At 37.5% G+C, this 23,300-nt stretch overlaps 1 protein-coding gene across 1 annotated transcript in view; it reads right to left on the bottom strand.

Annotated features, from left to right (window-relative positions):
* Nucleotides 1–23,300, bottom strand: part of slc38a10 (solute carrier family 38 member 10) — a 125,326-nt gene that overhangs the window by 86,963 nt on the left and 15,063 nt on the right. Inside the window, exons 4-9 of the mRNA XM_041217004.1 lie at nucleotides 16,926–17,019; nucleotides 15,866–16,009; nucleotides 10,758–10,882; nucleotides 6,196–6,298; nucleotides 4,407–4,592; nucleotides 3,934–4,045 (exon numbers count right to left, since the gene is read on the bottom strand). Coding sequence (XP_041072938.1) covers nucleotides 3,934–4,045; nucleotides 4,407–4,592; nucleotides 6,196–6,298; nucleotides 10,758–10,882; nucleotides 15,866–16,009; nucleotides 16,926–17,019 — 764 coding nt within the window. The remainder of the gene's footprint in view (nucleotides 1–3,933; nucleotides 4,046–4,406; nucleotides 4,593–6,195; nucleotides 6,299–10,757; nucleotides 10,883–15,865; nucleotides 16,010–16,925; nucleotides 17,020–23,300) is intronic.

Consider the following 23,300-nt stretch of genomic DNA (forward strand, 5'->3'; position numbering starts at 1 on the left):
TGATAGATTTATTCTATGGAGACACTCCCTCAAGCAGAACTGCTGAATGCAACATGACACAAATACGCTGGACTGTGAGGTGGTCACAAGGCACTCAAGAGTATTCAGTGCGGAGGTTGCTGGCTGCTTGCACATTACAGTGAACATTGCATGCAACTTTTCTGATGCCTTAGTGGTATCAATGCTGGAAATACTCAGCAGGTCTGGTAGCATCTGTGGAGAGACAGAGTTAACATTTCAGATCAATGACCTTTCATCAAAACAATTATAATGAAAGGTCATTGACCTCAAGCGTTAATTCTGTTTCTCTCTCTCTCCACAGATGCTGCCAGACCTGTTGAGCATTTCAAATATTTTCTGTATTATTTCAAATTTCCACCAGCCGCAGTATTTTGCTTTTGTTTTTTCAAGAACTTTCTCGTTTTAATAGTTAACTAACTAGTGGAAAAAGCCAGAGTAAGAGAATACTCTTTAAAATAAAGCAATTATTAGGTACGCAATTAACTATTGCACCACACTTGTTTGGAAGTCAAATGAATAGATTAAGAAAAACTGTAAATTTCAGTCTACAAGCAGTGTATAAAACAATTAAGAACCAGCATAAATCTGCCCTTAATTTTTATTGTAATTGTATTTTTGGTAACTACTTGATGTGGTGATTCCAAAAACACCTTGCAGTTCCACTAGCTCTATCATCATCAAGCCAAATGTCAGTCACAATCAACCTATGGCACCAGAGCTTGTCCCATCAGTTATTCAACTTTCTCTTATAAAGTTCTTCAGGAATCACTGTGAAGTACATTTTGCCAGGTTGCAAAATTTAGGTCCAGTCCTTGGTTACTGACTATCCCAGCAGGATGGCCATCAACTTACATGTAACTTTTGTCATCAGACCTATTCTTCACATGTCTCCCACACAGTTGGCATCAGGGCTGGAGACCGGCAGGTTCCTATATTTACTTAGTCTTACAAGTTCCTCAGACATCAGGCAGACGGTCATACATAAAGAACATAGGAGAATTGGGCCTCAGTGTCAGTGAGGAAGGAGCTGTGGCAAATGTTTTCAATTATATGAGCAAGCTTTTAATAGAGAAATGCTACCTGTTCATGAGAATAGGTACTGACAAAACACGTCAAGGAATTTAAACTAACCGCAAACAGTATCATACTGTAGTGAGGACAACCTGGCTAAAGGACATCATTGGACTTACTTTGAAATTGTATTTAAATAGGAAAAAAGGCTTTTAACTGTTTGTTAACATATTATAATGTCTTTTAATGTGGTTGCCATGAACGAGTAGTTATATTATAGATTTTAAGGACAACTGTTTTAAAGGTACATTTGTGTTTTCAACCTTTATATCGAGTTTAAAAAGCCCTTTTCAAAATGGAAGTAAGGACAGACACCTTGACATTTTTGTGTTTGTTCAGTTCTTGTCAGACTCTTATCTCCAGAACTGATCACCGAGTCATTAAGATGCAAGACTCCTCCAGGGCTATTTTCTAAAAGTGTGAAGACTCCTTAGCTTCTGAGAGAACAGGAAAGTTACCCACATTACACCACATTTTTTTTGTCCATTCACTTGCTTTGTCTATGTCCCTTTGTAACTTACTGCACCCATGCATATGACTTACTGTGTCTCCTAAGTTAATGTCATCAGTAAACAAGGATATAAGGTACAGGAAAGGACTTCCAAGAACCTCAACATAATTAACTTCTTTGTCTGGTGGAACAATGGCTCATCTGAAATTAACATAGCAGCCATTTTGCTTTGGTTGTGATAAAGACAGGCACATAAACCATTTATGCAGAACCCTCAGGAAGAATTCTGAAAGACATCATCAGAGAGGATTCTTGGCCAAGGGAGAACAAGGTATCCAGAAATCAACTGCCATTCTGAAGAGAATCTAAGCAATTTTCAAGTGTCATAACCGTAGAACTCGTGAGGAACAAGAAATCTTCCCTCTCTCCCAAAACCTGTTTGACCTGCTGAGTCTACCCGAAAAGGCAAAAATTGATTAATTGGCTACAGAAGAAATTGCAGCTGGTGATCACAACTCTTCAACTTCAATCCTTCATTCCAGGCAACCAACACTTCAACTGCAAGCTACCGGCCTGCAACGATATCTTAAAGCAATGAACTGAATTTCATCTTTATAAGTATCATCCGCATTTAACCTTTATTTGTTAGTAACTTCATCATTAAGTAATTTACAGCAGTAGCTTTGCAATAAGCAACACTTTTTCTTGTTTAAAGCTAAAGCTTTGCTGCTGGCAATTGAATCACTCACAAAAATTTAAAAGGGGCTACATATACACACACAAATTCTTAGCTCACGGACCACTCTGGGGAAACACCTTTTATCTGGTCGTGATAGTGGTCATGAAAATACCTAGGTGACTCATTAATGGTACCGCATTTTGCTCATCACTATAGTAAAAGGTAAGCTTCAGCATGCATAATGTAACGAGTTTGTAAAGAGTGGCCATCTACATTAAAATGCTATCAAAATAAATAATTTTGCCCAAGGGCACTTTTCAACCACTGCAAAGTTAAAAGAAAAAGGGTTTTAGGCACTAGCTTGTAATTTAAGCCTCATTGACAAAGTTAAGGCCCCTTAAACTGAAAGGTTACAGTGAGGAGACTTCACCCATAACACACAAAAAGGGTTGTTGCTAAGCTATGTATTTGCAATTTCATGAAAACTAATGGATTAAGTGAAAGGGCAAAACTGTATCAAATGGATTTCAATATAGACAAATGTGAGGTTATCCACTTCAGGCCAAAAATAATAGAACAGGGGACTTTCTAAATGGTGACAAACTAGAAACAGTGGAAGCCTAAAGAGATTTGGGGTCCAAGCACATGAATCAATAAAATGTTATGGACAGGTACAGAAAATAATCAAAAATGCTAATAGAATGCAAGCTTTTGTATCTAGGGGAATAGGATACAAGGAGTTAAGAGTTATGTTTATATTATACAAAGCTCTAGTTAGACCATATTTGGAATACTGCGAGCAGATCTGGGTACCACGCCTTAGGAACAAAATATTGGCTTTGGGGGGAGTACAGGGTAGGTTTACCAGAATGATCCCTGGTCTCCAATAGTTAAATTATGAGGAGAGATTAAAAAAATTAGGGTTGCATTCCCTGGAATTTGGAAGATTAAGATATGATTTAATTGAAGTTTTCAAAATAATTAAGGGGAATAGATAGAAAGTATTTCTGTTGGTTGGGATGTCTAAGACGCAGGCATAGTCTACAAATTACAGCCAGGTCTTTCGGGGAATATTCTTCATGCAAAGGGTGGTATAAGTTTGGAACTCTCTCTTGCAAACAGCAATTAATGCAAGATCAATTGTTAAACTTAAAACTGAGCTTGACAGATTTTTGTCAACCAAAGGTATTAAGGGATATGGGGCAAAAGCAGGTATATGGAGTTAGGTTGCAGGTCAGCCATGATCTCTCACTGAATGGCAGAACAGACTCAATGGACTGATTGCTGTTCTATGTTCCTAAATGTCTGCATTAAACTCAACTGAAGATAATGATTTATGGTTCATATGCTTTCTGGAAACTATACAGCAAAATTCAGCCCTCACAAAATGTGTAACTATGGAAAAAAGACAATGTGAAAGATAAAGGTACACATTACTGTATTCTGGTAGTACAAAATTACCATCATTTTGCAGCAATATCCGGAATGAAGGCATTGCTGATGAAACTGCTGAAAACCACTTTGCCAGTTACTCTAAATACTTTTCTTCATTACCAAGCTGTCAGGCAAGGAACAGCTGGGAAAGTGTGTTCTGCCCCTGCCAGCAGTGATCAGAGTTTTGTTTTTCTTCTCTAAAGCACAATATTTTTGCACATGTAAATAAAGTAAAACTCAATAAATGTAGAGCAAAACTATAGCGACGTCTTCTTACCATTAGGAATCAGGATTCCGCCCAACATGGTGCCAAACACTATACCAGCTGTGATGAGCTTAAACCGCAAAGGTGGCATATACCCTCCTGCAGTAAAAGTACCATCTTTCTGCTGAAATCAAAGGGGGTGTAAAAAAAAGCTGGTGAATTATTCAATACTCTTCAAAATAAAACATTCTATAGTTTTGTTAACCCTACTGAATTTTTCTTGCTGACATCAGCTTAACATCTGTAAGGGGTTTCATCTCCCTAACAAGCTTAAAAGGTGTAGCCCAAACCACCAATGCTATGGAGTAAATTTGAGCAAATTGTGACATAGAACAGTGGGCTTCAAGTAATTTTAAAATATATATATATATATATATAGTAGCCATATTTAAAATCAACTTATTCCTTCCCTTCTCCACCCTGTATTTCTGTTATGTACAGATAACTTATTTTTCAAAAGTGCTGCATTTGTACTGTGTACTTACTTGCAACTGCTCGAAGAGAAAGGTGTTCAGAGCTTGTCTGCAAGGAAGAATCATCATGGGGAATCCCACAGCAACGGACATCATAAATCCTACACGAATCATCTCTGTCACCAAATTGGAGGGAAAATTCATCATCACATTCCCAGCAATGTTGTCAAGGTAACCAATATAACCAAAAGAACCAACCTGTTGGATAATAATAATGAGGATGATTATATACGCTTTGCAACTCTGCTGTTTTAGCCTTAGTATTTGGCAATTAAATTTAATATCCTTTATCATGTTCATCTACAAGTCTGCAATCTGAACAATGTAACCAATGCAAAAATATCACAGTCTTAGAAGCACAGATTAAGTACCTTTATCCAAAACCCTCGGGGCCGATTGTATTTTGGATTTCAGATCATTTTGGTTTTTGGATACTGCGCAAATTTACATTACAGTAGCCTAAGCTTAGGCTAGCTATAGTCTAAAGTGAATAAAATGGTTAGAAAAGTAAGATGTATCACGGAATAATAAATACAGGGTACCTGTAATAAGTTTCTTTTTGACATGTTTACTACAAAAATCGCAAGGTAAACAGTGCAGACAAACAACTAGACTTCCCACGCTAAAGGTTGAGAGGTTCAAGGAAATTGTGGTTTCTGGAAGTGCTCAGTTTTTGGATTTATGGATAATGGATACTCAACCTGTACTGATTCACGCTTGCTTTTTAAAAGTGCACTTTTTTGAAAACATATCAAAAACAATAGTTAATTTTCAGTACTCTATATAATCGTAAAGAATGATTATGAAAATGCATTATAAAGATAATTACTGAAATATGTAATTTGCTCCCAAAATTAAAAGGAATGAACAACAATGCTGCTCAAGATTGTCACAAAACAGGTATATGAAAATATCAAGATAATCTCAGTCCTTGTAGAACTTTAAAGGTTTTTGGTTAAGTTTTTGTTTATAAATATATTTCAAAAAAAGCATTCCATTTTTAAAACACATGGCTTAAATTATACATGTTTAAATTATTTCTTTTGTTATTTTGTCATATGACCATTAGATCCTCCTAGATTTACTGTGCCCATGCAGATATAAAACGAAATTTTACATAAATAAAAATTGAATTAGATGCACATGTATACACTTGTTGGTTGAGATTGTATTTGCGTTTCATGAATTGGCCTGAACTGTATGGACATATTAGTTATCAGCCACAATCTGGAATTATATACCAATTTCCAATTTAGCTCATTCCCAAGATGCAATAAAGAATTTTTTCCGAGCAAAATGAATTATAAAAATATCGGAATTTATCTTCTTCAACACCTAAAGTTAATCAATAAGACTCATGCATTAAGCCTGTCATATCTACAGGAATAAGTCCATGTTTTTCAAACTTTAATCAGTCCACCGATTGAAAGTACTAAGTGGAAAGAAGTTTTCCTTCATTAGATCTGAAATGCTAAGATCTAAAACTTTAAATAAATTATATTTGCTCAATCTTTGGTTTGTGATATTTATCAGGAAAATCTACTGAACATAACTGTTCTAGCCATACCAGTGAAACATTACATTTAAACAAAGTTATGCAAGTGTTGAGTTAAATTTTGGTTATTCAAAATGTTTTATTCTAATTTTAACAGTCTAGCATTGCCACTGCTCACAAGATTTAATAATCTGAAATGTTGTAACATGCTCTACAATTCATTCCTAATACAAGTTGCTCTATTAATTTTCACAAGCCATTGCAGAGTTGTCTAGTTACATGCAGTATAAATCACCAGAGACTTACTGTTATGTAAAACATATTAACCACATTCAGGGCTGATGAGAAGATAGTGCTCATCCGTTTAACAGAAGGCTCATCCAAACTGTCATATGTGGGCAGCACTTGGCTATGAGGAAATTGTGAAAATAAACCTGTAAGTCTGAGCAACATATTCTTCCCTCAAAACAAAGATATCTGAAATATCCCTAATGTACAAACAAGAATCATTCATAAGTAATCCACTAATACGTCTTTTCTTTATTATATCTTGGTATATCATACTAGGTAACATTTTTACAAGTCAAGAACCAAGAAATTGTTAAATTAATAATATCACAGGTGAATTTCATCACAGAGCAGTAAGTCACTTAAAAAAAAATTAAAAATTAAAAATGACATGCCTAAACCATAATGAACCCCACAAGTACTTAGACAGCGAGTTTACAGGTTACAATGAGGTTTAACAATACACTGGCACAACAATACTATGTATTGTGTTTAATTTCAATCACTCTACACCATGAAAAAAGAATGTGCATGCCTAGAAGAGGGTACAGAGTAGGCCAACAAGAATGTCCCCTAATATAAAGGGACTGAGCCATTAGAAAAAAAACAATCTCAACAGCTTGGAAAGAAAGCCAACTCATAAAATGGCAAATTGTAAATACAGATGATTTGAAAGTTAGGCAGATTAGAACAAAAGGTACAAAATCAAAGTTAGTGAAATTAAAAATTCAAACAAATACTAGAAAGAACTTCTTTACATGATGTTCAATAAAAAATTGGAATAACCTGCCTGGCTAGTTCAGGTAAAAGCCTTCAAGGATTTCAACAAGCAGTTGGGTGCCAAACTGGATGAGTTAAAATTTACTGAAAAGATAAGCTTCAATGGCCTAAAAAATCTCAATCGCAATTGTTCTTGATCATAATATTGAAAATACAGCAAAATCATTTGTGGAAGCTGAAGCTTTATGTCGGAGTAACTGGGCTTAACTGTGAAGTGCAACCAAGTTTGCAACTGTGGATTTAGTTGATCTGGACAAAAAAAAACATAGTGCCAACCATTCCCAAGAAATAAAACCAAAAAAATGATAGGTAACTTTTGAGAGAGAAAAGCAATTACAATTCACCAGCAACTGGCCCGGATTTTGTGATGGTAATGACAGTGAAATTGTCAGCGCTCATCTTCATTATTCCACAAACTAACAGCAACTTTGGGAGTCCACATATGCACAGAACAATGTGAAAATCCAGAAGTTGCAGTCAGTGATTCTATGCTTCTCCAGGGGGTGCACTGTTGAGGTTCCTCAAAAATCCTGACCATTCAGTGGACTAATTGTGGGATTATGCATTTGCCTACATGGCCATGAGAGCAGTTCAAAGTATATCAATGCACATAAAGTAATTTTGAGATGCAAGACATCCAATGGCACAAATTCTTTTAATGATTAAGTCACTTTACATTATAATAGAGTTGAATCTGAATGTTTAATGAGTTTAGATGCTATCCATTTGAGACACTGGGTCAGAAGCAAGTGAGTTTCAACAATTATGGACAGGTGGTCAGTGAGAAGGGTTAGTAGGAATATATAAATTCATTTAAAAGGTGCAAGCTCTGTTTTTGCATTTGTTTGAATATAGAACCATAGAAAAGTTACAGCACAGAAGGAGGCCATTCGGCTCATCTTGTCCATGCCAGCCCGAGGACACCCAGGTGCCCATTCTAATCCCACCTTCCTGCACCTGCAGCTTACAGCACTTTAGGTGCAGAGCCAGGTACTTTTAAAAAGAGTTTAGAGTTTCTGCCTCTACCACCAACTCGGGCAGTGAATTCCAGATGCCCACTACCCACTGCATAAAAAAGTTCTTCCTCATGTCCCCCCTATACCTTCTGCCACTTATCTTGAATCTATGTCCCCTGGTTTTAGAATTCTCCACCAAGGGAAACAATTTTATCCTGTCCATTATCTATTCCCCTCATAATTTTGTACACTTCAATCAAGTCACCTCTCAGCCTTCTTTGTTCTAAGGAAAATAACCCCAATCTATCCAATCTCTCCTCATAGCTATAATTTTCTAACCCTAGCAACATCCTTGTAAACCTCATCTGCACTCTCTCCAGAGCTATTACGTCCTTCCTGTAATGTGGTGACTAGAACTAACACAATACTCCAGTTGTGGCCTCACCAGTGTTGAATACAATTCCAACATTATATCCTTACTTTTATATGCTATACCTCTGCCAATGAAGGAGAGCATTCCATATGCCTTCTTTACAACCTTGTCTAACTGAACTGCTGCCTTCAGGGACCTGTGTACGCCAAGATCTCTCACTTCATCTACCCCTTAATATATTCCAATTTATTTTGTAACACCTGAAACTGTTTGACCTCCGTAAATATATAACCTCACACTTCTCTATGTTAAAATCCATCTGCCACTTTACTGTCCACTCCACCAACCCATCTATATCTTTTTGAAGATTATGGCTATCCTCTACACTATCCACTACTCGGCCAATCTTTGTGTCATCTGCAAATTTCCCAATCGTGCCCCCCACGTTCATGTCCAAATCGTTAATATATAACACAAACAGCAAGGGTCCCAACAACGAGCCCTGTGGAACACGACTTGAGACAACTTTCCATTCGCAAGGGCATCCATCGACCATTACCCTTTGTTTCCTGTTACAAAGCCAACCTTTTATCCAGTTTGCCACATTACCCTAAATCCCATGGGCTTTTACTTTCCTGACCAAGCTGCCACGTGGGACCTTGTCAAATATGTTGAAAAGTCAACTGGGTTTGAAAATATAAATTGGCACCTAATTTTTGTTTCGCAACTTTAATAAAGTTCACCTAAACAGATAAGCAATAATACATTGAAAACACATACAACTCAGTTACAACATCTCATTCTCATTGGATTGTTGAATATTTTGAAGTGTAATTTCACAAGAGCACAAGTGTAGATGACACAAAGTTCTAACTTAATATTTTTGACAAAAATTGGTTCATTTTAGCTTTTCAACAAATTTGAGATAAAATGTATTTTTATGCTTAAGCAATCTCCATATGTGGCACAGAATTTTGCTAAAAATTACCTATCATTTTTTTGGTTTTATTTCTTGGGGATGGCGGTGCTGTGTATTTTATTTAATCTAGACCAACTAAATCCACAGTTGCAAACTTGGTTGCACTTCACAGTTAAGCCCAGTTGCTCCAACATAAAGCTTCAACTTCCTCAAATACATTCTTGTACATATAAAATTCAAGATAGTGAAGAGTTTTTAGTGTGGCCAGAGTTACTGCAGGTTTCATGTCTACCGTTTTCTTTAACTGAAGTAGAACAATATGGAATATAAACTGGAGGGCCTTTGGTTACTTGGCATAGTTGCTAGCTAATTTCGGCACAACTGGTGCACTGTTACCCATCAGTTTGTAATTGCAAAGAGTATAACATAGGATAATAGCATGATATTGCATTTAAAACAAACAGTCCCTTGTGAAAGTGGCATCACACTGGCATTATCACACAAATTAAATTCAGTCCTTAGACAATAGCTATGTAGATGACTGAACATGGGATTTTATCTTACTGTATAATGTTAATTCAGCAAAAACTGTAAGGCAAGGGTGTCTTTTATGTGGAGGACAACTGCAAATGGGAAGGAAGTGGTTTACATTACACGACAACAGCTACAAACACAAAAATTGGGCATACTAGATGAAAATCTCTCCAGTTCAAATCACAGGATAATATAACCAATGCACCAAAATTATATCACCAAACATGCTGGCACAATGGCCTCCATTTCCAGTGAACAGTTGATGTAAATTACTTAGAAATGCCATTTTAACAACCTGCATCACTCCTTCATGTGAGATTTTTAAAGTTACAATTTTAAGGATGAGGGGAAAACTGGGTCACTGAACTTACCCTCCCCTTCTCTCCCCAGGCATTTGGTTCTGCACAGGAAGACTCATTCATACAGGCTGCCTACTCTGAACTGGTCCATTTCTACAGCAGTCGAACATTCTTGGTGACCTACACTGGATCCTGATCTTCCAATACCTCCAGTTTAAAATTCTTGTCCCCGCATTTAAATCCTTATATCATCTCATCCCTCAGTATCTCTATAACCTCCTCCAGCTCCAAAGCCCCACTGCACCCACCCCCACAAAACACACTGTTCCTTCAACCATGATGTGTTGTGCATCCCTCCCTTCCTTCACTCCATTATTGATAACCATGCGGTTAGCCACCTAAGTCGCAAGAACTGAAATCCTTCCCTACAACCTTCCACCTCCCTACCCTCCATTAAGGTCCTCCTGAAAACCCACCAGCTTTTGTTCATCCGTTCTAATGCTTGTGAAGTATCTGGGGACATTTGTCTACTACAAAGAGACAATGTAAATGCAAGTTGTTCTCTTGATTCCAGATCCTCTCATATGATCATATATATATATATATATATATATCAATTAACTAGGTTTAATTAATTCTAACAAGCAAGCTTCAAGGATGAAAAGTTCTTAATGCAAAAACAGCACAATGCAATTTAGAAAGAGGAACCAAGTACTTACGACTGGCAGGCAAAAGACATTCCATAGATAGGAATACACTGAAAAAAGCCTTCCCAGCGAACGTAACTGACTCGGCTAAGCCACTGACCATTAAAGAGGCCATGTTTGAATGAAGATAGCACGATCTGTGGTGGGAGGGAACACCAAGATTAACAATCAACATATACATCAGTCTAAGCATTACCGCCAAGGATCACAAGATTAAACAAGATTAGAAGGACATTATAGATGAGGAAGGCGATTTGGCCCTTCTTAGTTCTTCCACCTAGACCAGCCCTGTAGATCACTGCAACGTCTAATGCTTCTGCATGATTCCAGGATTTTTATCTCCGTCAATGTATCTGGGAACCCATTTTACACTAAAAAAACAAGACACTGCAGATGCTGAAAATCTGAAAAAAAACCCCAGAAAATTCTGGAAATACTTAGCAGATCTGGCAGCATCCATGGAGAAAGAGTTAATGTTTCAGGTCAAGGACTTTTCTTCAGGACTGAAGGAAGATAGAAATAATAGGCTTTGAGCAAGTGAAGGGGGGGAAGAGCAAAAGGGGAGATCTGTGATAGATGGAGGACAGGAGAAATTAACTGACAAAAGAATTCATGGTATAAAAGGAAAATACAGTGCTAAAAGTTGTAGTAAAAAAAAAGATTTGTCCAGAGTGGATGTGAATTGCAGAATAATCAATAGCGGTGTCCAAAATGTGAAATCAACGTTAAGACTGACATATGCAAAACAAAATATGGGGGGGGGACAGGGTTAATGGTCTGAAATTATTGAACTCAGTATTAAGTCCTGAGGGCTGTAAAGTGCCTAATTGAAAGATATGGGGCTGTTCCTCGAGCTTGCGTTAAGCTCCACTGAAACACTGCAGCAGGCAAGGACAGAGATGAGCATGACAGCAAGGTGGAGAATTAAAATGGCAAGCCACCAGAAGCTCGGGGTCATGCTTGTGGAAAGAGCAGAGGTGTTCTGCAAAGCGGTCTCCATATCTGCCTTTGGCCTCCCCAATGAAGAGGAGACAATGTATTGTGAGCAGCAAATATAGCATACTAAATTAGAAGTGCAGGTAAACTGCCACTTCACCTGGAAGAAGTATTCTTAGTCTTGGATGGTGAGGAGAGAGGAGGTAAAAGGGCAGGTGTTACATCTCCTGCGTTTGCATGGGAAGGTGCCACGGGAGGGAGATGAAGTGTGGGCCAGAATGCTGACAGGGGAAGGGAGAATGTCTTTGGTGATAGCATCACACTGGATGTGGCAGAAATACCCAAGGATAATCTGTTGGATGTGGATACCGGTGGGCAGAAGGGGAGGACAATGGGAACCCTATTGCAGTTCTGGAAGGGAGGGGAAGGGGTGAGAGAAGTTGTGCAGGAAATAGTTCATACACAATTAAGGGCCTAGTCAACCATGGTAGGGGGAATCTTCGGTTGAGGAAAAAGGAACACACAGATATAAATCCCAAAGCAAAAATCAATCAAAAATAGAAATATCCATAATCATTCAGCTATTTCTTCATCATACAAAATTCATATCTAGAAATATCTTAAAACAGCTGTAATCAAAGGCAGGTAAAATTTAAAAGGCAGAATGCCAAAATATTAATTTGCAGATAGGCCCTGGTGTGAAATCCACCACTGCAATATCCTCAACTTTCCCCGCAGAGATCTCTCATCTTGGAGGAGTTGCATGGGGTACCACAAGTGAGGAAAAACAAGCCTGAAGAGAATTCTAGCTTAGACCATTCAGCGCGCTTGTGGGCCAATTGATCAAGTAGCAGCTTTAACACAGCTCTGCAAATGTCCTCAGGTGAGGCATCCCAACTTTCCCAACTGGCATTATAGTTTTATGGGATTAATTTGAGGAGAGGAAAATGAGGAGGGAAATTTTAAAAAAATCATGCATATGGTTATTACCCTTAAGGCACTCTAAAGAATAAAGGAAAAAAAGCATTTTTTGGATTTCCATTCACAATTCCTATTCATTTGGCCAAACTAGATAGGGTTTATATAACTACTGCATACTGAAAATGGAAGTTTTACATTCATTAACATTTATATTCAGGTAATCACAGCAAAGAGCTGAAAAGCTGTTTTTATTCTCATCTATGGTTTCACTTGTCGCAGTTAACAAAGGGCAACATAGATTGTTGATTTTTTTTAAAAATGTAGTTGTTTCTAGCGCACACAGCAGTTAATGATTGAGAAGCAGATGTTCAAATCTGTTTTGTTTTAAATGAATCTGTACTCTAAATATTAACACAGCAATCCTTATACATGGTCAATTATTTTGAAAGAAATCATTTTATAGTTCGCACTATGCGGAAGCTCAAATTATCTTGCAAGTCACTGAGGCTAAGAATGTCCTTCTTGGTGTACAGTATTAATCGAGATGGATCTGATGAAAAGGCATGGTTTGCTCCACCAGAATTCTGTCATTACTTAGATGTGACCTTGTAGACGAAGCTCAGTGATCCATATAAGTCAGCAGCACACAAACTGGTCTCAGCAACAAGTGGCACTGGATCAGAGAATGGCAATGGTGGTCATAATTGTAAAGTTTGACAATCAATTTGAAAGTTTACATTGGCATGTAAGTGGTCGTCTTCTTCAAAACATCATGCATGCTTTTCAATCATTCCATCTTTTCCCTCCATTATCTAATGTTATGCTGCGTAAAAATGATGCAGGATTCTATCAACATCCTGGAATTACCACTGACCAGAAACTGAATTGGACTAGCCATATATATACAGTGGTTACAAGAGCAGATCAGAGGCTAGGAATCCTGCAGCAAGTAACTCCCCTCCTGACTCCCCAAAGCCTGTCCACCATCCACAAGGCGCAAGTCAGAAATGTGATGGAATACTCTCTACTTGCCCGGATGAGCACAGCTCCAACAACACTCAAGAAGCTCAACGCTATCCAAGACAAAGCAACCTGCTTGATTGGCACCTCATCCACAAACATTCAGTCCCTCCACCATCGACGCACAGTAGCAGCAGTGTGTATCATCTACAAGATGCACTGCAGCAACTCACCAAGGCTCCTTAGATAGTACCTTCCAAACCCATGACCATGACCACCTAGAAGGACAAGGGTAGCTGACACATGAGAACACCACCGCCTGGAAGCTCCTCTCCAAGACCACACATCATCCTGACTTGGAACTATATTGCCGTTCCTTCACTGCCACTGGGTCAAAACCTTGGAATTCCTTCCATAATAGTACTATGTGTGTACCTACACCACATGAACTGCAGCGGTTCAAGAAGGCAGCTCACACCATCAATTAGGGATGGGCAATAAATAATGGTCCAACCAGCAACGTCCATATACCATGAATTAATTTTTAAAAAATCATCACCTCATACAAATAGTACTTCCTTTCTGTGAGGGTGTTCGACCTTTCTAATGCATCAAACAGAAAATTGCATCAAATCATATTTTTAATTTGCGTTGACCCATGTGATGGCTAACCATTCCATCGATCATTGGGAGTCTTGATGAGTTCGGTCACGCCTTTGAGTTGCCTCAACGTTGTCCCCTAACTTCTGAACCCCACACCCGTCTTGTGTTCCTCATTTGCATCACATAACCTTTGGCACTAGCTTAACCCAAATGAAATCTCACAATCAAGGTTATTACTATCTTGCAAGAAGCAACAGAAACAAATAATATGTTTATAACTGCATTTACAAGTATTTTCAGTGGCCAAGTTGTTTCTCTGCTCAGAATTAGAAATTAAGTCAAAAGCTTCAAAGCCAAAGTTAAAGTATAAGTGTGCATTTACTTTTGCTTTTAAAAAGTAAAACATTTACAGCATTTTCAAAAAACTGAAAATGAAGTACAGTAATCACTGTACTTCAGATAAACCGCCAACAAATGTCTAGGTCCGGACTGGAAACCAAAGCAGCTCGCGATCTTATTTACTAAATATCATACAAAATGACCACCCACACACAGTAATGATATGGGGGTTGAAAGAGAAGCATCATCTCAAGTTTATTACTCCCATACGAATGAGTAGTTGAAGAACACAGCAATGTAATATTACTACGTTTATAGTAAAGCATCACAAAGGTTCCACTGCAGCAATAGCTGTTATACGTTGCTCAATTCTGTCTCTATTCCAGAATAAATCTACGCATTTCAACAGTACAACTGCAAAGGAAATAGTTTCACAAACATTCACTTTAAGGCTACATCATCCAACAAATATTGTGGCTACTAAATAAAATATGCTACTGCAGTACTTCGAGAAATTAAAATTAAATACTTACTAAACTAACTTTAAAGCCCTGTTTTATTTATGTGCTTGATGCATGCTATTAATGGAAGTAAAATTAGAAAGGGAAACTGCAAATCTGAAATAAAATCTAATACATGAACCTGTCTCTTTTATAGATGTGTATTGCCAGCATTTTCTACCTTGGTTTCACTTAAGCCTTGCTGCAAATTTCTTGTAACATTTTTTGGAGAGATTAAATGGCTATAGGAACTTTGGGCAATAAATTAAGTAATCTTTTAAAAATCATTTTTGCTACTTAGAAATATTTACGTAATTATTTCCATTGTAACCTGTTTTCCAAAGTATAATAGTGATTTTTAAAAATAATTAAATGTTTTTTCGGAATGAAAAATTTTTGATTTGTAGTTTTTCTGCAAACTCAATAGTAAAACTATAATCAAGACATCGTTATACTTTGCTAATAGGTACCAATTTCGTTCCAATTTCATTTTCCAATGTGCATCTTAGTCGGTCGTTAATGAAAGGATAGTTCTATTAAAATAGCTTAAATGATCAGTTCTGGGAACAAAATCTTACACAGTGCTTGTATACAGAAATGTGGAATCTATTCTTAAATATAAAAATAAATGCATTCATTAATTTCAAATTCAATTTTATCCTATCTTATGCAACATATTTATAGGTTTTATTCTAGAAATCGACAGTACACAGCATTACCACTGAAGGTTCAACTACCACCAGAATTAATACAAAAAAAACTATTTACAGTTATGTTTAAAACCTGTTACAAACAGAGATAAACGAGAAATTAAAAAACTTTGGAGAATTAGACAGCTGAACATAAATTAAAGGTACTCACCACGAACATGAAGAGAGTATAGAATATTAGAGCCATGGCACTGAAGGACTGAATCGAGGCCATCATGTTCCTTTGCAAACTCAGTGGCAGTACAATAAATAGTGAGACTGCAAACAGCAAGAACACACGAAATCCCTGCGTTGCCTAAAACAGAAAAATGGCAGTAAAAAGAGCAAACAAATGTAAGAGTCCCATCATACCAACAGGTCAAAGCACAAGTGGATTTCTTGTAACAAGGTACAGTCCAGTAGTAAATAGATCACAAGAACTAAAAATGCAATATACATGAAAATATAAATCACTGAAGTAATAATATTGTAATTTAATCAGAGAGTGCAAACAAGGTCAGAACCAAACAACATGAATCTTGAACGGTTTATGGTTGTCACTTAAAACCCAGATTAAATTGCAATCTTCTATTCTTCGTTCACCATTTTTTTTTAATAAAAAAATAACTCATCAGTTTTGCTAAAGGGAGAACAATAATAATGTCAGTTACAGGCAGCATCAAAAGTATAATAACAGCAGTCTATGAGGTCACTGTAAGGTCATCACTGAAGATTATTACTGTCACAAAATTCAAAGGAATAATAGAACTCAATAGAAATCAGGGAGTGGGCTACAAAGCTGTCATTCTGTTGAGGGGCTCAAATGACTTCACAAGCATTCAGACTGAAGCTCAGTTTTTGATGGACACTTGCACCCAAACTGCTGCGTAAAGAAATCTGGTGGCTCATTTGCATCCACCAATTATAGTGCAGCAATTTAAGTGTTGATATCAAAATGACAAAATAGAGATGCAGCACAGATCAAATTTTACACATTTTATGCTCTGCATAACGCAGACTACATATATTATAAAGTCACGAAGTGAAGTTTGTTTCTACCTGCAATGGATAATACTCCTATTAGTCATTGCTTCAGATAAACTTGTGGACCACAAAATGTTCCATATTTTACTTGATTAGAGATGCACAACTACCTTACTGCATTTGTGTGCCACTCTTGAAAGTAAACTTTTCTTGACCTCAAATGTATGACATATGCAAAGTCCACTTACCTGAAGTCCAAGCAAGTGAGCAAAGAAATTAGATCCTAAATCAGCAATAACAACGTAAAAAGCAATACAGGTCCCCAACATCAAACCAATCAAGCTAGAAAGTAAATAGAGAAACCATAATTAGTAACCCTGCAATAAAAATTTACCCTCACCACCCAGCCCAAGCGCTAGTAAGCTCAGAAGATAAATGCTCCACCTTGTGATTTGCACCCATACAGAGCAAGACACACCAAAGGTTTTACCCCTCATCTGCAAGGTGTTATAGACTATTTCAGCTGGAATGACAGCAGGAATGTTCAGTAAACCTTAATAAAATGAGCTGAATAATGGAAAATACAAAAAAATTGCCAACTAGCTCATACGCCTGATCGCTATCCAAAAACCTTTGAAGGAAAGTGCACATATTCAGGCATCAGATGAAATTGGATTATATTCAGCTGCAACACACCCACTGAATAGCCTGTCAAAACCCACCATCGAGGTGGATACTTCATGATTGCCAATGTCAGCTGCAAACAATAAAATGCTTTTCAGGAAACATGTAAAGTAAAATGTTTGCAATCACAGGACTATAGGTTCACTGGAACTAAGTACATCAAAATCCCAAACTATACAACGGCCTGAGGCCCTTATTCCACAAAAGCAGACGAATGCTGAATACGATGTTCCTTTATCTGCTCTTGCATCTACTTTTAAGTAGGATAATGTCGCCATTGAAACAGACAGATTAATATATATACACAAATGCATTAAATGCTCATCCACTAACGTGTCAAAAGTAATTTCTAAATTCCTGCTCGATTTAGGTTTGCTCCTCGTCAGTCACAAAATACTTCCACATAATCCCACCGCCAAACAAAGTTCATGACAAGCCAAATCCACTCTATTGTACTTCTACTCTCATACAATGCGCTTTTCTTCTGCTTTGCTGGAGAATGAAATGGATCTTTTCTATACAATATCATGTGTACAATTAACCCTTATGATTTTCAGTTTCTAGCTCATAATTACTTGTAAAAGATTAAGTTAAAATTTAGATTAAACATCCATACCCTAAAATACAAACTAAATGTTAAAGAAAGAAAGATTGCCCTTCCCTCCCCATAGATGATTGAGATGACTCACATCATACATGGTAAGCACTTGCTTTTTGAAAAAAAGATTCCCATTCAATGGTTCAACAATTTAGATTTGTGAAGCAACCCTCAGGTACAGCATTGAGCGGGAAATGATCAGGAGGACACAACACGGATACATCACTGACAGGCCCTACATTTGCAGTCTCTCTGACTGAAATTGATAGGTTTTTGTTAAGTAAGATTATTAAAGGACGTAGAATAAATGTGGGTGAATAGAGTTGAGGTAAAGATCAGCCATGATCAAATTAGATGGCAGAACAGGTTCTAGGGACTGAATAGCCTGCTTCTGTTGATATGTAGAACTTCTCTTTTATACAGCCTTTCTTGACAAAAGTCTGCTCTCCTGAAATGCAATTTCTTAACTGTTTTTATTATACTTTCTGTCCTTATTTCAATCTTAAAAATTAATATTATGACCACTGGACCCCAAATATTCCCTGAGTTCAACTTGGCTCATAGCTCATTAGCAGGGAGTTAGAAGCAAATTCACTTCACTTTACGAAGATTCTTAAAGTACATGATGAACTCTCTTATGGATACAGACTGTCTCAATGTCAGAGTCAGGAAAATTAAAATCTTCCAAGATTACATCTGAGGTGTTACAACAAACATTTTTATGGCCTCCCAGAGTAATACATCAGTGTTATGTGGTGCCCTGCTACACATTCCTATCACCAATTTTTACCATCTTCCAGTTCCACCCACATACTCCATGTTAATGCCCAACTCATTCCTTCATTTCAACAATGTATAAACATTCCCCCGCTAAACACTGCCACCTCATCCCCTTTATTTCCTTCTCTGTCCTTCCATAACACCATGAAATTTAGCTCAAGAAAGTGAATAAGTATTTGTTCCCACACATCCTCGCCCTTTAATTAAGTTTAAGTAATTCCTATAGTATTTATTCAATTCCTATGTTTCACTATTTTAACAAACCCATTACAGTTCTACTGGTCCTGACTTTCATGTAAATGTATCTTAGTTAATTTCCTGCCATCCTTGCTACATCCACATGACTCTTTATTAATAATTGGTCCATTATCCCTGTTTTCCTAGTTTAAATCCTTCCCAACTGTTTTATTTGTCACATCAATCATGATGTTTCATTTTGGCCAATTCTAACCAACATCCAAAGAAAAATACACACACGTACACTGAATAAATAAAAGTGCTCAATGGAACTTATTTTACTATTAAATAAGCCACATGATGCAATACACTGAATTAGTAATAGTTTTGACTCTCAGCAATATCCACTGTATACCAGGTTGAGGAGTAGATGTAGAAGTTTAATAAGATGTTTCCTTCTTTTGTAATACAGCTTTCTTATGCAAAACGGTACGTTTCACAGGTAAAAGATACCGCTGTAAAAAGGTTAATGTACATAAAGCAGGTTAAATATGACTCGGTAAACCTTCTACAAAAGCAACAGTAGGCAAGAACAAACAGGACTGGCCCATGAAGAGGGTGGAAACAGTTGAAACAAAAAAAATAGAATTGAGAAGAGGAAGAAACAAGTATAGTGATAAAGATAAAAGTCACTAAATAAAAATATTTATGCCAGCTTTTTGGTGGCAACTTAAATTTCATTAGCAGCTTTTGGTCACATGGAGTTAGAAGTTTATAATTAACATTCTAATTCCTGACTTTGTCTTTATAATGCTAATATATTAATGATTAATTTGAGATCTGAAATAATTTCTTCACTACCAAGAGCATCAATTTAAATCAAAAGTAGCCTCTTAAATGATGCAGCTTTTATTTTCAAATATACCTACAGTGTACCCTCAAATCTTGAGGTATAATAGTGCATCTGTCAGGGAATTCAAAACTAGCTAGGCAGCATTTTATAGTTGCAGATACTATAACAGAAAATTCAGACAGCAGACTTTATAATATAATAGCTTGAAGAACATCCACATGAATTCTGAATGGTCTGGAGTCTTCAGCTGTCAAATGTCGATGAAGATAAAGGACTCTAAATTTATGGTGTAGGTTATAATGCACACCTACAGGCAAAAAAGTTATACTGCAGTCTGCCCAACTTTAGTGCTCAACAAGCAACTCAGATAAATGTAACTTCTGTGCATGTCTATTTGCATACTTGTGTAAAACCTTTCACTTAATAACTATGAAAAAGAAATCTGCCTTTGAAGGTGCAGGTGAGAGCAGTCATACTCTGAGGGGATTAAAAAAGCTCTGCTTTGGTTTAGAAACATTCCAGATTGCCTGGACCTTTCTGGGTGCAGGCTCACATCGGTTCTGAGTTATAGAGCACAAGTGCAAAGCCAGAAGAGGGTAGTCATCCACTGGAGACAATTTCATCTTTGAGACAAAATACCCAGAGAAGTCAAGTTAGCTTTACATCAATGGGTACGTGACAGTCAAACAGCAGCCCAATACACCGTTATAAAACACAATTTTAAACACTAATGTTTTCTGGAAGCCTCGAAGATTTCAAAATACAGTATCTCAGCTGAAGATGTTAAAGAAGATGCCAAGCAGTAGAGACCTGTCTTTTCAGTCTGAGTCAATTACACTCTAATTACTGAAGAAAGGAAGTCCATAATTAGACAAGAACAGTGCTCTACAATTATTCGGTTGCATGGATTAGATGTCAAGACTGAAATATTACAGTTTAAATTGTAAACGACCTTTAGAGTAATGTGATCAGAGTTCTAATAAGATACAACTATTAAGCCTTGGAAGTCCAAGAGTGAAGCTTTTGCGATCTTATGAGCTTTTGCATGCTACTCTGTTCTCTCATTTATTTATTTTGTCCTTTCCCCTCTGTGGAGCACCTAAGGATTTCATTTTTAATAAGTATAAGGATACCACATACGACAAGTTACATTTTCTCCAAGTTTTAACATGCAAAAAAATGATTGAAGACCAACTGGCCCATCAAGCCTACTCTACGTTGGCATGGTGTACCTTCTACGTAGTATTTTCACAGGAAAACATTTTTTAAAGAAAAAAAACTTAGGTTGACATGGGAAAAATACTCGTGGAAATTTCCCTCCAACCTAGCAATTAAAGAAGTTCCAGGAGGCCACAATGACTGAGTAGCACACCACGCAATGATCAACTTACCTTCTATAAAGTTATGTTGGCCACTCTCAGGAACTATTCCAATGCTGTCTTGACTAATCTCCCATTCTCCACTCATCATAAATTTTAGTTCATCTTAAACTCTGCTGCCTGTGTTGCCACCCTCAAGTTCCACTTACTCGTTACCCCTGCTCTGACATACATTGGCTTTCAGGCCTCCAAAGCTTCCAATTTTTAATTCTCATCCATGTGTTGAAATCTCTACATGACCTCACTCTTTTCTATCTGTAACTTCCCCCAGCCCTATAACACTTCCAAGAACTCTGCATTCCTCCAACTCTCACATTGAGCATTCCCGCACTTCCTTCATTGGCAGCCATGTTGTCAGTTTACAAAGCTTTAAGCTACAGAACACACTCCCTAAATATCTCTATGCCTCGCTCCTTTTTTAAGATCCTCCGTGATACCTACCTCTTTGATCAAGCTTTTACTCTGTCATGAAGCCGGGCTTATGTCAAATGATGATTTTTAATCCACTGGCTAGAAGCATGAATTGAACTTTTAAAAACAAACTGTTTAAAACACAGACTAAAGGGGATTTAAGATTGCAGCCAAAGTTGGCTACCCCAATGTGCATTACCATGCATTTCACATTCCAATTCATTAGAATAGAGACAGTCTGCAAAACCCATCAAAGACAAAGGCTTCAGGGGATAGTGAAGGACTCTCACCTCATGTCTCATTAGCAAGTCACCTATGGCAATCATCTGAGGTATTCAACTGTTAGAGATTATTAAAACTAACCACTTGGACAATGGGATCCTGGCCAAGATTACTTTCCAGACATGAGCCAATCAAGTTACCCTTGGGATACACAGACAATGATCTTATTTGGATTCCCCTAGCAGCTGGAGAAGGAAGGTCACATGGCAAGTCAACCCTTTGTATGTTTTAAGCACATGTTTTCTCAGCAGAACGGAGGACAAACAGCTGGGACAGAAGACCCAATTGGGGTCCTCCTGCCTCCCTCGCTCCCCAACCCATAAGACAAGCTTTGAGCCCTGTTTGCTGACTATGACCATCCAGGGATGCCCTTGTTGCAGACAGAGGCCAGGATTTTATGGCCTTGTTGTGACAGGGCCTGCTGCGGGAAATTCAGCAGCCCAGCCAAAAGTCCCTTGGCTTTTGGTGGGGCCAGACAATGCTGCCCCGAGACCTCTTAAAAGAATTCAGCCCAGCACTACTGTCTCCAGAACAAACAAATCAGCCGGCTAAACCATTAAATCGGAAGCATCGGGACCACTGAGGAAAGTCTGAAGCCAGCCAAACTACAGACTGTATATTAATTTTTACTTTTTATGGACCCTAATTTGGCCAATCTACCCTTCCCCGCTCTGTATTCTGTATTTTTGTGCAGTGTGTGAACTTTGAGCGTGTGTACGTGTGCAAAAGTCAAAGTGTATTTTACTATTTAACTTAGAACAGTTTAAGTATATTCAAGCCAACCTTTTTCTTTGTTAAACTATGAAAACCTGTCCAATTGGTTCTTTTATGACCACTTGTGTAAACAGTTAAGTGCTCACTAAATTGGCAAGTTTTCAAACAAAGGACCTTTTGTGACCAAACAAGGGGAGGGAAAAGAGGGGAGCCATTTGATGACTCCTCACCTGACTGTAACAAGTCACTTCTACTATCTGTCAATTTTTGTCTGACTGAGCTTTTATGAAGAGCCTTGGGACATTTTCTACATTTAAGGCTTTGTACAAGTTTTTGTTGTTGAATTCATCCAGCTCCACTTCGAATGCTTCCAGAAAATCCAGACTCTCTCCAAGTTCTAATAACTATGTGTCTCTACACAAAGTACCTCCTAACATCTAACCTAATTCTATCTTAAGTAACTTGGCTTATATCTTCTCATCTTCCCTAACCAATTTAGCCCAAATAGGCTATCCACTTATCTGAATCTAAACCTCCCATTATTATAAAGATTTTAGTTGAGTCTCCTCAAAGTCTACGCTGTTCCATGATAAAGAGCCCCAGTCTCTCTCGATCTATTGTGTCAACTGAGGGCCCGTAAACTAGTAATTAATCTGTTGGGTCTTCTCTGAACCTTTTCCAAAGACTACATATGTCATCACCACATGAAGCAACCAAAGCTGGACACAGTAGTCTAGATATAGCC

Source organism: Carcharodon carcharias, chromosome 22 (genome assembly GCF_017639515.1).
Source record: "Carcharodon carcharias isolate sCarCar2 chromosome 22, sCarCar2.pri, whole genome shotgun sequence".
Taxonomy (NCBI): domain Eukaryota; kingdom Metazoa; phylum Chordata; class Chondrichthyes; order Lamniformes; family Lamnidae; genus Carcharodon; species Carcharodon carcharias.